The sequence below is a fragment of the Capricornis sumatraensis genome, chromosome 3 (genome assembly GCF_032405125.1).
Source record: "Capricornis sumatraensis isolate serow.1 chromosome 3, serow.2, whole genome shotgun sequence".
Taxonomy (NCBI): Eukaryota; Metazoa; Chordata; class Mammalia; order Artiodactyla; family Bovidae; genus Capricornis; species Capricornis sumatraensis.
In genome coordinates this window covers 141,207,637-141,224,776 of record NC_091071.1, presented here as the reverse complement: position 1 = coordinate 141,224,776, position 17,140 = coordinate 141,207,637, and the positions used below count along the sequence as shown (strand labels likewise).

The 17,140-nt window shown below is 39.5% G+C and overlaps 1 protein-coding gene across 2 annotated transcripts in view; it reads right to left on the bottom strand.

The window, feature by feature from the left end:
- Positions 1 to 17,140, bottom strand: part of PTH2R (parathyroid hormone 2 receptor) — an 86,225-nt gene that overhangs the window by 6,645 nt on the left and 62,440 nt on the right. The window contains exon 10 of one of the 2 annotated variants that reach the window (XM_068969014.1): positions 478 to 572. The exons of the other annotated variant lie outside the window; for it this stretch is intronic. Coding sequence (XP_068825115.1) covers positions 478 to 572 — 95 coding nt within the window. The remainder of the gene's footprint in view (positions 1 to 477; positions 573 to 17,140) is intronic. 2 annotated transcript variants of the gene reach the window in all.

Genomic DNA, 17,140 nt, shown 5'->3' with positions numbered 1-17,140 from the left:
GTGTGTGTGTGCAGTCACTAAGCCCTGTCTAACTTTTTGTGACCTCCTGGACTGTAGCCCACCAGGCTCCTCTGTCCATGGGATTTCCCAGGCAAGAATACTGGAGTGGGTTGCCATCTCCTCCTTCAGGCGATCTTCTTGACCCAAGGATAGAACCTGCATCTCCTGCTTGGCAGGTGGATTCTTTACCACTGAACCACCAGGTAAGCCCTGGTTACAAAGTTTATTATAAAATCCCAATTGCTAAGAACATATTTTAAAAAACATACTTAGAATTTAAGCACATGGTAAGGTTTGTTGTTATTTATATTTTCCTAAAATATATATACTTTTCTGATAAATAGCACAATTAAACCAAACAAAAATACATGTTCCCAATTTAGTCTCTTAGAGACATTTCAGATCAATTGATACCTGTCCTTTAGTCTAAATAGTAACCAAAATATCTTCTTTTATGGATGTCTGTCCTGGAATTACCTGTATTGTTTTCTTGTGTCATGCCCAACCACATTGGTCTCCCAGATTTTAGTAGCCAGAACTCTAACGGTATTCAGAAACAGGATAAAATTCAGCTGAAAAAGAAGATAATATTAGAAAGAATTATAACTTAGTCTTGAAGTTGTTTGCAAAAATTTACATAAATTGAACTTCTTTGTATTCAAAGACTGAAAATTACTGATTCTGTAAATGTGAGTGAGGAAACCTCAGATAAGATATTAGAAAGATAGTGATTCTTGATTTGCCCTTATGATAACACAGAGAAAATTTCAACAACACTAGAAATCAGAAATACCAGAGGATAATCTGCCAGAGTCCATAGGGGATTTCCAGGCCAAAGTTCAGATGAAATTCTGTGGAAGACTGGTTAAAGTTACATATAAATGTAACTGACTGCCTTTTCAAAATGAATTACCCATTTCTGTATCTATTTTAGGGAGAATAACAGGGTTGCTTGGGGGATGCTGTCTCTTCTACGATGTATGAAAAGCACTGGGTGAAGTATATATAAGGTTAAGGGGGCGGGGGGGAAAGCCAGGTAAGATGCTGTAAGAAAAGTTCCCTGTGTTGGCAGTTAAATTGAGATATGAGCACCACCAGAGACAATCAAGTTCTGGCTTTAAAAAGGAGGGAGTGAGGAAAAGATATTGGACATTTTATGTCCAAGGACCTCAAGGATTAGTGAAGAGGTCCAAAATGAAAAAGAAGGAAAGATCTCCAGGTCAGGGTTCATAAAGAGGTGGAAGCCCGAACCCCTTGGGTCCCTTCATTCAAGATGTCTATAGTCCAGGAAGTGCCAGTACTCAGGAATAATGGAAATGTGGGTTACCAAGAGTAGGTTTGTGTTAACAGCTCAAAGGGAGGACCTATCAACTCTGCATCCTGGGATAACTTATCCTGCAGAGTCTTCAGTCCTTTCTGGTATTTGGAGAATTTCGGTTATTGGGTGATTTATGTGCCCCATTACCCAATCGAGTTTATCATCCGCATCAGCCCTTACCATTTTTGCCATCCTACCACTGACTACTCCATAGGCAACTCTCACCAATTTCACAGTTTCCCACAAGAATTGGGGGTCTTGAGCCCCATATCCTAGAGAACAAACAGAGCTGTGCTGTGAACTTGTAGAGTAAGGATGTCTTCAGGTTAATAAGAGCTACTACGTATTGAACACTCTCTCTAGTTTAAATGTTCACATAAATATGAGACAGGCATATTTATTATATATAAACAAACTCTAGCTCAAGGAGGTTAGCTGATTTAACCTAGACTACCCAGCTACCAGCTGGAATTTGAACCAGGTCTGTATGAGTCTGTAATATGGAATTCTTAACCATTATCTTTATTTTTTAATTAAATTGAATTTTTAATTTATTGAGGTAACATTAGTTTATAACAATACTTAAGTTTCATGTATACAACGTTATATTTCAGTTTCGGTATATACTACAGCATGTTTAACATCAAAAGTCCGTTTCTATCCTTCGCCTTTACCCCCTTTCATCCTCCTCACCTTCTTCCTCTCTGGTAAACTCTGTATCTAAGTATTTGTTTTTATTTAGTTTGGTTTGCTCATTTACTTTGTTTGAGGGTTTGTTTTTTTTAATTTTTCTATATCCCACATACAAGTGAAATCATGCAATATTTGTCTTTCTCTGTCTGACTTATTTCAGTCGGTGTAATATCCTCAAGGTCCATCTGTATCACAGATGGCAAAATTTCACCTTTTATAGCTGATTTATATTCCACTGTGTGCTTGAGTGTGTGTAGATAAATATAGATATATAAGTATCACATCTTCTATGTCTGTTCATCTATCAGTGGGCACTTGGGTTGTTTCCGTATCTTGACTACTGTAAAAAAAAAAAAAATGCTGCTAGGACTATAGCGGTGCATATATCTTTTTGAATTAATGTCTTTGCATTCTTTGAGTAAATAGCCAGAAGTGGAAAAACTGGATTGTATATGATAGTGCTATTCTTCATTTTCTAAGGAATCTCAATACTGTTTCCATAGTAGCTACACCAATTCACATTCTCCACATTCTCTCCAACATTTCTTATTTCTCCTTTTTTGATAATAGCCATTCTAATGGACATGGAATGATACCTCACTGTGGTTTTGATTTGCATTTCCCTAATAATTAGTGATATTGAACATCTTTTTGGTGCTTGTTGATCATCTGCATATCTATTCAGCTCCTCTACGCATTTTTGTTGTTGTTGCTGTTCAGTTGTGTCAGTTCTTTATATGTGTTGGATATTAGTCCCATTATTAGAATAATGATATATGATTTATAGATATTTCCCCCATTTGGTAGGCTGTGCTTTTTGCTGCTGATAGCTTTCTTTGCTATGCAGAGGCTTTCTAGTTTGATATAGTCCCATTTGCTTATTTTTGCTTTTGTTTCCCTTGCCTGAGGAGATATACCCAGAAAGAAATTGCTAAGATCCATGCCAAAGAGCATACTGCTTATGTTTACTCCTAGGAGTTTACAGTTTCAGGTCTTACATCCAAGTCTAATCCACTCTGAGTTGATTTTGGTGTATTGTGTGAGACAGTGGTCCATTTTCATTCTTGTGCAAATGGCAATCCAGTTTTCTCAACACCGTTTTTGAAAAGACTATACTTTCTCCATTGCATGTGCTTTGTTCCTTTGTCGTAAACTGGTTGTCAATATATGCGTAGGTTTATTGCTGGTCTCTCAATTCTGTTCCACTCCACTGTGTCTGATTTTCAGCCAATACTATTCTGTTTTGACTACTATAGCCATGTAAGAATTTTGAAATCAGGGACAGAGAGATTTCCAGCTTTGTTCTTTTCTCTCAGGATGTCTTTGGCTATTCAGGAAACTTTTGTGGCTCTATATAAAAATTTTTTAATTTTTATGTTCTAGTTTTGTGTATAATGTCCTTGGGATTTTGATGGGGATTGCATTATTTCTTTGGGTAATGTAGACATTTTCACAATATTATTTCTTCCAATCCATCAGCTAAGTCTGTTTTTCCATTTTTTTGTGTAGTCTTCAATTTCTTTCACCCTGTCTTATAGTTTTCAGTGTAGATATTATTCACCTCCTTGGTTAAATTTGTTCCTAGGTATTTTATTCTTTTTGCTACAATTGTAAATGGGATTGCTTTCTTAGTTTTTCTTCTTCCTAGTTCATTGTTAGTGTATAGAAATGCAACGATTTAGTATATTGACTTCACACCCTGAAACTGTACTGAACTTACTAGTTCTAACAGTTCTTTTATGAAGTCATCAGGGGGTTTTATGTATAAAATCATGTCATCCGCAAATAGCATTAGTTTGACTTCTTCCTTTTTAATTTGGATGCTTTTTATTTTCCATTTCTGGCCTAACTGCTCTAGCTAGGGCTTCCAATACTATGTTTAATAACAGTGGTAAGTGTGGGCAACCTTGTCTTGCTCCTGCTCTTAGAGGGATAGGTTTCAGTTTTTCATTGTTGAGTATGATGTTAGCTGTGATTATCATATATGGTCTTTATTATGTTGAAGTACATTCCTTTGATATTTTTATTGAGTTTTTTTATCATTGGTGGACATTGAATCTTATCAATTACTTTTTATGCATCTATTGAGATGGACAGGGAGGCCTGGCGTGCTGCAGTCCATGGGATTGCAAAGAGTTAGACACGACTGAGCGACTGAACTAAATTGAGATGATCACGTGATTTTTATATTTCATTTTTTTAATGTGGTATATCATGATAGATTTGCAGTCATTGAACCATCCTTGAATCCCTGGAATGAATATCACTTTATGTAATGTATGCTGCTTTCAATATGTTATTGTATTAAGTTTGCTAATATTTTGTTGAGGGTTTTTGCAATATTTTATTGGGCTTCATTTGTTCTTCTTTTCTAGTTCATTTAGGTGTAAAGTTAGATTGTTAGACTGTTTGAGACTTTTCTTGTTTGAGATATGCCTGTATTGCTACAGACTTCCCTCTTTAGTACTACCTTTGCTACATCACATGGATTTTGGTATGTTGTATTTTCATTTTTATTTATCTTAATTTTTTTTTCATTTCTACTTTGATTTCTTCTTTGTTGTTGTTGTTCAGTTGACTGATCATGTTCAACTCTTTGCGACCGACCTCATGGACAGCAGCACAGCAGGCTTCCCTGTCCAGCACCAACTCCTGAACCTTGCTTAAACTTATGTCCATTGAGTCAGTGATGCCATCCAACCATCTCATCGTCTGTCTTCCCCTTCTTCTCCTGCCTTCAAGTTCCCCAGCATCAGAATCTTTTGTAATGAGTTAGCTCTTTGCATCAGGTGGCCAAAGTATTGGAGCTTCTGCTTCAGCATCAGTCTTTCCAGTGAATATTCAGGATTGATTTCCTTTAGTATTGATAGGTTGGATCTCCATGCAGTCCAAGGGACTCTCAAGGGTCTTCTCCAACACTATAGTACAAAAGCATAAATTCTTTGGCTCTCAGCCTTCCTTATAGTCCAACTCTCACATCCATACATGACTACTGGAAAAACCATAGCTTTGACTATATGGACCTTTGTAAGCAAAGTAGTGTGTCTGCTTTTCAATATGCTGTCTAAGTTTGTCATAGTTTTTCTTCCAAGGAGCAAGTGTCTTTTAATTTCATGGCTCCAGTCACCATCTGCAATAATTTTGGAGCCCAAGAAAATAAAGTAACTGTTTCCGTTGTTTCCCTAACTATTTGCCATGAAGTAATGGGACCAGATGCCACGATCTTCATTTTGTGAATGTTGAGTTTTAAGCCAGCCTTTTCACTCTTCTCTTTCACTTTCATCAAGAAGCTCTTTAGTTCCTCTTCACTTTCTGCCATAAGGGTGGTGTCATCTGCATATCTGAGGTTATTGATATTTCTCCCAGCAATCTTGATTCCAGCTTGTGCTTTATCCAACCTGGCATTTTGCATGTTGTACTCTGCATATAAGTTAAATAAGCAGGATGACAACATAAAGCCTTGACGTACTCCTTTCCCAATTTGGAACCAGTCCGTTTTTCCATGTCTGGTTCTAACTGTTGCTTCTTGACCTGCATACAGGTTTCTCAGGAGGCAGGTCAGGTGGTCTGGTATTCCCATCCCTTGAAGAATTTTCCACAACTTTTTGTGATGCACAGAGTCAAAGTATTTAGTGTAGTCGATGAAGCAGAAGTAGATGTTTTTCTGGACTTCTCCTGCTTTTTAATTTATCCAACAGATGTTGGCAAATTGATCTTTGGTTTTTCTGCCTTTTCTAAATCCAGCTTGAACATCTAGAAGTTCTCAGTACACATACCACTGAGGTCTAGCTTGGCGAATTTTGAGCTTTACTTTGCTAGCATGTGAAATTAATGCAATTGTGTGGTAGTTTGAACATTCTTTGGCATTGTTCTTCTTCAGGATTGGAATGAAAATTGACCCTTTGCAGTCCTGTGGCCACTGCTGAGTTTTCCAAATTTGTTGGCATATTGAGAGCAACACAGCATCATTTTTAAGATCTGAAATCACTCAGCTGGAATTCCATCACTTCCACTAGTTTTGTTCGTAGATATGCTTCCTAAGGCCTTACTTGACTTCACACCCCATGATGTCTGGCTCTACATGAGTGATCACACCGTCGTGGTTATCTGCATCATTAAGATCTTTTTTGTAGAGCTCTTCTTTGTATTCTTGCCACCTCTTCTTAATATCTTCTTTGACCCAACAGCTATTCAGTAGCATGTTTTTTAGTCTCAAAATGTTTATTATTTTTTTCAGCTTTCTTCTTGTAGTTGATCTCTAGTTTCATACCAAAGGAGTTTCCCTGGTGGCTCAAGAGAGTAAATATAGAATGTCTTATTTTTTTAAGATCTTCATTCTCTTTTCCCTTCTGTCTCTATCATTTCCAGATTTTTATCTTCAAACTCACTAGTCCTCTCTTCCATATTGGCTGCTGTATTTCCAATACCTTCTTCATCTCATTTAGAGTCCTTCAGGTCCAGAATTTCACTTTGGTTCTTTCCCAGAGTTCCACTCTCCTTGGTAAAATATCCCTTCTGTTCATCAATTTTATTTCTGAGCTTACTTAACTGTCTTTCTATATTTTCTTATAGCTTGTTGAGTTTCTTCATGACAACTATTTTGAATTCTCTATCAGTAAAATCACAATATTCTGTGACTTTAAGTTTGGATTTGGGGGGTCTGTCATTTTTTTGTGTGTGATACATTGTTACCATAGTTCTTCATGGCTCTTGATGAGATGTTCTTCTGCCAGCACATGTGAAGTAGTGAACACTCATCTTTAGGTAAAGTTTTTTGTTGTTTTTTTAAAAACTTGATTCTAAGGATTCAGTGGATTAGTAATTAGTAGAGGCCTCACAAGTTTCTGGTCTCTTACCTGAGCTGCTTCTGGTTATTTTTGAGAATCAGCCTTTTCTACCTTCCATCAGCTCTATCAGAGGTGTCACGCCTGTCACTGCTTGTGCCCTTGGGGTTATTAGTGCCTTGTTGCTGCTGGCATTGTTACCTCGGACATTAGGGTGGTGGTCACTTCTGCCCAGGGTCTCAGTCTCTATTATCTCTCAGGACAAGGGGTGACAGGGAGCCAGGGTCACAGCCCATTTGCCATGGCCAGGGTTGTCAGGCACTACCACTGTGGGTAGGGGCAAATGGAGGAGCCAGAGTAATCAGTATGTCCAACTCTGGGGGGACAGGGTCATAGGCCCACTGCCACTACTGCCTGGATCCCTGTGGCAAGGGGCACCCCTTTGACAGGGAGGCTGGAGTCATACGTTCTGCTCCCCCTGATGCTGCCAGGCTCTCTGGGGCTGCAGGCTCAGCTGCCATGGCGGGGGTTTCAGGATCACAGACATCACCTCTGCTGCTCTCCTGGCTCTGCCTCTTCCATGTGTTCCAGTCCACCTACCTTTGCAAAGGTGCTAAATCACTTCAGCCATGTCCAACTCTTTGTGACCCCGTGGACTATAGCCCACCATCTCCTCTGTCCATGGGATTTCCCAGTGAAGAATACTGGAGCTGGCTGCCATGAACTCCTCCAGGGGACCTTCCAGACCCAGTGATCAAACCCACGTCTCTTACATCTCCTGCATTGGCAGGTGGGTTCTTTTACCACTAGTGCCACCTAGGAACTCTGGCGTCCTGCTGTGTTGAGCAGAGGCATCATTGTTGAGTTATGGATGTTTTTACTGGTTGTAAATTGAAGAGAAAAGGCAAAGAGAGTGCCACACACCACAATGATGCTGATGTCATGCTTAATCACAATCTTATACCTTCTTTTCAGGAGGATAAAAAGATGCAAAACATGAGAGCTGAGGATTTTCATTTATCCTCTCCCACCACAATATTTAGTTCACATCTATAGAAACATTTTCAATAAGAAGGTAAGAAGATACAGCATGTGTATCATATGAGTGCTACTTTCTGAATGGCTAAACTTACTTCATGCTTCATTAATTCCTCTTTCCCTAAGATACATTGTATTCCCTGGTAATACAATGCAGGTGGAAGTGATACTGCGCAGGTGTGAAGGTCCAAGTGCTAGGAGCTGAAGCTGGCAGAGCCATGGAAACAATACTAGCTGGGTACTGCCACTTGCCATTCCCTATTCCTAGAAAATAAATAATTGCAAATGGCTACAGATGAGCCAATCTTTAGCTCCATCTATATTAAGATGCCCATGATCAGGGACTCTGTACTCAAGTTAGTAGACCATACTAAGTAAATGCAGCAAACTTAGGGGCAGTTCCAAGATGCTGGAGGAATAGGATGGAGAGACCGCTTTCTTCCCCACAAATTCATCAAAAAATCATTTGAATGCTGAGCAACTTCCACAAAACAAATTCTGAATCCTGGCAGAGGACACCAGGCACCTAGAAATGCAGGCTGTTCTCTTTGAAAGTAGGTAGGACAAAATATAAAAGACAAAAAGAGAGACAAAAGAGTTAGGGACAGAGACCTGTCCTGGGGAGGGAGTCGTCAAAGAGAAGTTTCCAAACAGCAGGAAGCCCTCTTGCAGGTGGGTCTGTGGGGAGTTTTGGAATCTCAGAGGGCAACATAACTGGGAGAAACACACACACACACACACACACACACACACACACACACAGAATAGGCACCTAACCGCAACTGCCAGCAGAGAAGTAGCCCAGACACTCGGCTGGACAGAGAGATGCGGGCTCATCATCAGTCCTTAGGGTAAGGACCAGGCCTAAATGCCCTGAGGACAATCTGAGGGAGCTAACGTGAGATAGCAACCCAAACTGTGGGATCACCAGAGAGGGGAAAAAAGAAGAGAATTTATCCTCAAAACGCTCTAGCCTAATGCGCAGCCTGGCCCACTCACAGAACAAAGGATTGAACAAATACCAAAGGAGAGCTAGCCAGCTGTGTACAGGTCCCTCCCCACCGCTGGAGGCAGAGAAGCAGGCATGCAACAGCCAGAGCTGGAGAGCAAGGGGCTGCTCCAATCTTGGCCCCAGAGACCGGCATCCTTCACCAAACTGTGAGCAGGCTCCCAGTTGCTAACCACATCTTCCTGGGATCCTGGATGATTGACACCTGCCAGGAGGGTTGCAGCCTGAGATCAGCTCCCCAGAGGATTCACACGGCACACCTGAGATGGTGCTCTTGCAGTGCACCGTGAAACCAAGTGGCCGGGATGGGGGAGGTGATTAAGATACATGGCCCACCTGGGACAGTATGCTTGCCAAGCACCTGGTCGTCTGAGCTGCTCAAACCTAGGAAGTGCACAAAATGCATGTCCAACCGAATCTGTGCCCTTGCAGAGTACCCGAGAACCTAAACCTGAGCAGCTTAGACCTGGAAAGTGCATGAAATGCAGGGCCTGCTTTGAACAGTATCCCTGCAGAGCACCCTGGAGCCTGAGCAGCGTAGACCCGGAAAGCACACACACCGTGAGTTGGGGCAAACCCAGTGTGGTCCATACACTGTGAGCACTCCCCACACATGCCCGCAATATTTGTTTGTAGTGTTTCTCCCTTCCCACAACACAAGTGAACAAGTGAACCTAAATAAGTGACTACCTTCACCCCCTTGTGTCAGGGCAGAAATTAGACACCAAAGAGACTTGCAAACAGAGGAAGCTAAAATAAAGAAGAGGGAACCACTCTGGAAGTGACAGGTGCAATAGATGAAAACCCTGTAGTTAACATTGACTAAGCCCCTGATGTGAAGAACGGACTCATTTGAAAAGATCCTGGTGCTGGGAAAGATTGAAGGTGGGAGGAGAAGGGGATGGCAGAAGATGAGATGGTTGGATGGCATCACCAACTCGATGGACATGAGGTTGAGTAAACTCCAGGAGCTGTTGGTGGACAGGGAGACCTGGCATGCTGCAGTCCATGGGGTCACAAAGAGTCAAACACGACTGAGTGACTGAACTGAACTGAACTGAAGCTTTGGAGGGGGCCTATAGACCTTGAGAACAAGTACAAGCTGGAACAAGGAACTATCTGAAACTGAACTGACTCCACACTGCCCACAACAACTCCAGAGAAATTCCTAAATTTATTTTTACTACTATTATTAAATTTTTTATCTTTAAGTTCTTTATTACTCCTTTAATTTTCATTTTTATAACCTACTATTACCTTGAAAAAAAAGACCTTATTTTTAAAGCAAATTTCATAGAGCCGGCTAGCTCTCCTTTGGTATTCGCTCAATCCTTTGTTCTGTGAGCAGGCCAGGCTGCATGTTTAGGTTAGAGCCTTTCACGGGAAAGTTCTTTTTTTCTCTCTGGTGATCCCACAGTTTGGGTTGCTATCTCACATCAGCTCCCTCAGATTGTCCCCAGGTCACTCAGGCCAAGCCCTTACCCTAAAGCATGCAGCCTGAGCCTCCCCATCCAGCCCCCACTTGCTGGTGGTGGACATGAGCATCTGGGCTACTTCTCTGCTGGGAGTCGTGGTCAGGCACATATTCTGTGGAGTTTTTTCCTCCTGGTTATATTGCCCCCTGAGATTCCCAAACTCCCCACAGACCCACCTGTGAGAAGGCCTCCTGCTGTTTGGAAACTTCTCCTCCTTCACGATTTCCTCCCCAGGATGGGTCTCCATCCCTAACTCTTTTGTCTCGCTTTTTTTTTTATATATTTTGTCCTACCTTCTTTTGAAGAGAACAGCCTGCATTTCTGGGTACCTGGTGTCCTCTGCCAGCATTCAGAAGTTGTTTTGTCAAAGTTACTCAGCATTCAAATGGTCTAATGGTGAATTTGTGGGGGAGAAAGTGGTCTCCCTGTCCTATTCCTCCACCATCTCGGGACCACCACACATAGTGAATTGATTACTGCCTAGATTGCTCTCTCCCTTTTTGACTCCCCCTCTTCTCCTCCTGGTCACTTCTATCTCTCTCTTCCCTCTTTTCTTCTCCATGTAACTCTGTGAACCTCTCTGGGTGTCCCTCACTGTGGAGAATTATTTCACCATTAACCTAGATGTTTTATCATCTGTGCTGTATGCATGGAGAAGTCTTGAGGCTACTGTAAGAATAAGACTGAAAGCCAGAGGCAGGAGGCTTAACTCCAAAACCTGAGAACATCAGGGAACTCCTGATTCCAGGTAACGTTAATAGACAAAGCTTAACCAAAAGCCTCCATATCTACACTGAAACCAAGCTCTACCCAAGAGCCAACAAGTTCCAGAGCAAGACATACCTTGCTAATTCTCCAACAAAGGAGGAACACAACCCTGAGCATTAAAAGACAGGCTGCCCAAAGCCATGTCAAACCCATAGACACCCTAAAACTTACTACTGGACACTTCATTGCACTTCAGAGAGAAGAGCTCCAGCTCCACCCAGCAGAACACAGACACAAGCTCCCCTAACCAGGAAACCTTGACAAGCCACTAGTCCAACCACACCCACAAGGAGCATGCTCCACAATAAAGAAGAACCACAAACTTTCAGCTTACAGAAAGGACACCCCAAACATAGTGATTTAAATAAAATGAAAAGGCAAGGAAATCATGATAAATGCCCACCAAACCAAACAAAAGAGGAGGAGATAGGGAGTCTATCTGGAAAAGAATTCAGAATAATGATAGTAAACATGATCCAAAATCTTGAAAACAAAATGGAGTGACAGATAAATAATCCAGAGACAAGGACTGAGAAGATGCAAGAAATGTTTAACAAGGATAGAAGAAGTAAAGATGAGTCAATCAATACTGAATACTGCAATAACTGAGATCAAAAGCACTCTGGATGGAACCAACAGTAGAATAACTGAGGCAGAAGATAGGATAACTGAGGTGGAAGATAGAATGGTGGAAATAAATGAAGCAGAAAGGAAAAAAGAAAAAAGAATGAAAAGAAATGAGGACAACCTCAGAGACCTCTGGGACAATGTTAAACACTCCAACATTCAAATCATAGGAGTCCCAGAAGAATACAAAAAGAAAGGGCATGAGAAAAATACTTGAGGAGATAATAGTTGGAAACTTCCCCAAAATGGGGAAGAAAATAGCCAACCCAGTCCAAGAAACCCAGAGGGTCCCAAACAGGATAAATCCAAGGTGAAACACCCCAAGACATATATTAATCAAACTAATGAAGATCAAACACAAAGAACAAATATTAAAAGCAGCAAGGGAAAAGCAACAAATAACACACAAAGGGATCCCCATGAGATCAACAGCTGATCTTTCAATAGAAACTCTTCAGGCCAGGAGGGAATGGCAGGACATACTTGAAGTGATGAAGGAGAAAAACCTACAGCCCAGATTACTATACCCAGCAAGAATCTCATTCAAATATGAAGGAGAAATCAAAAGTTTTACAGACAAGCAAAAGCTGTCAGCACCACCAAACCAGCTCTTCAGCAAATACTAAAGGATCTTCTCTAGACAGGAAACACAGAAAAGGTTTATAAAATTGAACCCAAAACAACAAAGTAAATGGCAATGGGATCATACTTATCAATAATTGCGTTAACTGTAAATGGGTTGAATGCCCCAACCAAAAGACAAAGACTGGATGAATGGATTAAAAAACAAGACCCCTATATATGCTGTCTATAAAAGACCCACCTCAAACCAAGAGACACATACAGACTGAAAGTGAAAGGCTGGAGAAAGATATATCAGGCAAATGGAGACCAAAAGAAAGCAGGAGTAGCAATACTCACATCAGATAAAATAGACTTTGAAATAAAGGCCGTGAAAAGAGAAAAAGAAGGACACTACATAATGATCAAAGGATCAATTCAAGAAGAAGATATAACAATTATGAATATATATGCACCCAACATAGGGGCACCACAATATGTAAGGCAAATGGTAACAAGTATGAAAGGGGAAATTAATAATAACACAATAATAGTGGGAGACTTTAATATCCAACTGACACTTATGGATAGATCAACCAAACAGGAAATTAGCAAGGAAACACAAACTAAATGATACAATGGACCAGTTAGACCTAATTGATATCTATAGGACATTTCACCCCAAAACAATGAATTTCACCTTTCTCTCAAGTGCACACAGAACATTCTCCAAGATAGATCACATCTTGGGTCATTTATCTACCCTTGGTAAATTCAAAAAAACTGAATTCATTCCAAGCATCTTTTCTGATCACAAACCAGTAAGATTAGATGTCAACTACAGGGGAAAAAAACTATTAAAAATACAAACAAATGGAGGATAAACAACACATTTCTGAATAACATACAAATTATGGAAGAAATAAAAAAGAAAATCAAAATACGCATAGAAAGTAATGAAGATGAAAACACGACCACCCAAAATCTATGGGATTCAGTAAAAGTGCTAAGGGGAAGATTCATAGCAATACAAGCTTACCTCAAAAAAACAAGAGAAAAATCAAATAAATAACCTAACTTTACACCTAAAGCAACTAGAAAAAGAATAAATGAAGAACCCCAGGGTTAGTAGAAGGAAAGAAATCATAAAAATTAGGGCAGAAATTAAAAAGAAACAGAGGAGACTATAGCAAAAATCAACAAAACTAAAAGCTGGTTCTTTGGGAAGATAAATAAAATAGACAAACCATTAGCCAGACTCATCAAAAAAAGGAGAGAGAGGAAGAATCAAATCAACAAAATTAGAAATGAAAATGGAGAAATCACAACAGACAACACAGAAATACAAAGGATCATAAGAGACTACTATCAGCAACTATATGCCAATAAAATGGACAACTTGGAAGAAATGGACAAATTCTTAGAAAAGTATAACCTTCCAAAACTGAACCAGGAAGAAATAGAAAATCTTAACAGACCCACTACAAGCATGGAATAGAAACTGCAATCAAAAATCTTCCAACAAACAAAAGCCCAGGACCAGATGGCTTCACAGCTGAATTCTACCAAAAATTTAAAGAAGAGCTAACACCTATCATACTCAAACTCTTCCAGAAAATTGCAGATGAAGGTAAACTTCCAAACTCATTCTCTGAGGCTACCATCACACTAATACCAAAACCAAAGATGCAACAAAAACAGAAAACTACAGGCCAATATCACTGATGAACATAGATGCAAAAATCCTCAACAAAATTCTAGCAAACAGAATCCAACAACATATTCAAAAGATCATACATTATGACCAAGTGGGCTTTATCCCAGGGATGCAAGGATTCTTCAATATTCACAAATCAATCAATGTGATACACCACATTAACAGACTCAAAGATAATAACCATATGATTGTCTCAATAAATGCAGAGAAAGCCTTTGACAAAAGTCAACTCCCATTTATGATAAAAACTCTCCAGAGAGCAGACACAGACAGAACATACCTCAACATAATAAAAGCCATATATGATAAACCCACAGCAAACATTATTCTCAATGGTGAAAAACTGAAAACATTTCCCCTAAAGTTAGGAAAAAGACAAGGGTGCCCACTCTCACCACAGCTATTCAACATAGTTTTGGAAGGTTTAGCCACAGCAATCAGAGAGGAAAAAGACATTAAAGGAAACCAGATTGGAAAAGAAGAAGTAAAACTCTCACTGTTTGCAGATGACATTATCCTCTATGTAGAAATCCCTAAAGACACCACCAGAAAATTACTAGAGCTAATCAGTGATTATAGTAAAGTCGCAGGGTATAAAATTAACACACAGAAATCCCTTGCATTCCTATACACTAACAATGAGAAGACAGAGAAATTAAGGAAACAATCCCATTCACCATTGCGATAAAAAGAATAATACTTAGGAATAAATCTACCAAAAGAAACAAAGGACCAATATATAGAAAACTATAAAACACTGATGAAAGAATTCAAACATGACACAAACAGATGGAGAAATATACCATGTTCATGCATTGGAAGAGCCAATATAATGAAAATTAGTATACTACCCAAAGCAATCTATAGATTCAATACAATCCCTATCAAGCTATCAATGGTATTTTTCAGAGAACTAGAACAAATAATCTCACAATTTTTATAGAAATACAAAAAACCTCGAATAGCCAAAACAATCTTGAGAAAGAAGAATGGAACTGGAGGAATCAACCTGCCTGACTTCAGACTATACTACAAAGCTACAGTCACCAAGACAGTATGGTACTGGCACAAAGACAGAAATATAGATCAATGGAACAAAATAGAAAGCCCAGAGATAAATCCATGTACCTATGGACACCTTTTATTTGACAAAAGAGACAAAAATATACAGTGGAGAAAAGACAATCTCTTTAGGGAAAACTGGTCAACCACCTGTAAAAGAATGAAACTAAAACACTTTCTAACACCATACACAAAAATAAACTCAAAATGGATTAAAGATCTAAATGTAAGACCAGAAACTATAAAACTCCTAGAGAAAACCATAGGCAAAACGCTCTGATATAAATCACAGCAAGATCCTCTATGACCCACCTCCCAGAGTAATAGAAAGGAAAGCAAAAATAAACAAATGGGACCTAATTAAACTTAAAAGCTTTTGCACAAAGAAGGAAACTATAAGCAAGGTGAAAAGACAGCTTTCAGAGTGGGAGAAAATAATAGCAAATGAAGCAACTAATGAAGAATTAATCTCAAAAATATACAAACAGCTCATGCAGCTCAATATCAGAAAAATAACCCAATCAAAAAATAGACCAAAGAACTAAACAGACATTTCTCCAAAGAAGACATACAAATGGCTAACCAACACATGAAAAAATGTTCAGTGTCACTCAATATCACATAAATGAATATCCAAACCACAATGATGTACCATCTTACGCCAGTCAGAATGGCTGCTATCAAAAAGTCTACAAACATTAAATGCTGGAGAGGATTTGAAGAATAGGGAACCCTCTTACACTGTTGGTGGGAATGTAAACTAGTACAGACACTATGGAGAACAGTGTGGAGATCCCTTAAAAAACAAAAATAGAATTGTCATATGACCCAGCAACCCCATTGCTGGGCATACAAACCGAGGAAACCAGAATTGAAAGAGACATGTGTACCTCAGTGTTCACCACAGCACTGTTCACAATAGTTAGGACACAGAAGCAACCTAGATGTCCATCAGCAGATGAATGGATAAGAAAGCTGTGTTACATATACACAATGGAATATTACTCAGCTATTTTAAAAGAACACATTTGAATCAGTTCTAATGAGGTGGATGAAACTGGAGCTTATTATACAAAGTGAAGCAAGCCAAAAAGAAAAACACCAGTATAGTATATTATCGTGTATGTATGGAACTTAGAAACATGGTAACCATGACCCTATATTCAAGACAGCAAAGGAGACACAGATGAAAAGACTTTTGGACTCTGAGAGAGGAGGCGAGGGTGGGATGATATGAGAGAATAGCATTGAAACATGTACATTACCATATGTGAAATAGATCACCAGTCCAAGTTTGATGCATGAAACAGGACACTCAAAACTGGTGCACTGGGACAACCCAGAGGGACGGGTTGGGGAGGAAAGTGGGAGGGGGGTGCAGGATGGGAGACACATGTACACCCATGGCTGATTCATGTCAATGTACTGCAAAAACCACCACAATATAGTAAAGTAATTAATTAGCCTCCAATTAAAATTTAAAAATAAATTTTAAAAAAGCTTAAATAAGAAAATAAATATTAGAGCAACATTCCATAAATAAAATATACGATGTACTTAAACACAGTGCAATGCACATTTTTAAGTCTCTTCTGAGTGGCTGGCACTATGATAGACCTAAAGATAGATGAAGTAATATGCTTAACAACTCAGTCTTTGTCTGTCTTTCACTCCAATAAAACAATAATCTAGACAAAACTGATTTAAACTATAGGTGATCTTGTATTCATTGACAGTGAAAGGGAACTCTGGCCACCTGATGCGAAGAGCTGACTCATTTGAAAAGACCCTGATGCTGGGAAAGATAGAGGACAGGAGAAAAAGGGGATGACAGAGGATGAGATGGTTGGATGGCATCATTGACTCAGTGGACATGAGTTTGGGTAAACTCCAGGAGTTGGTGATGGAAAGGGAGGCCTGGCATGCTGCAGTACATGAGGTCGCAAAGAGTCAGACATGATGGAGCGACGGAACTGAACAGAACTGAACTGAAAGGGAACTAATATTTATTAGTGGATACCAGGCTCTTTATCCACAAACATTATTCATTAAACCTTGTAACAGTGTTAAAAAAATGGAGCAATATCC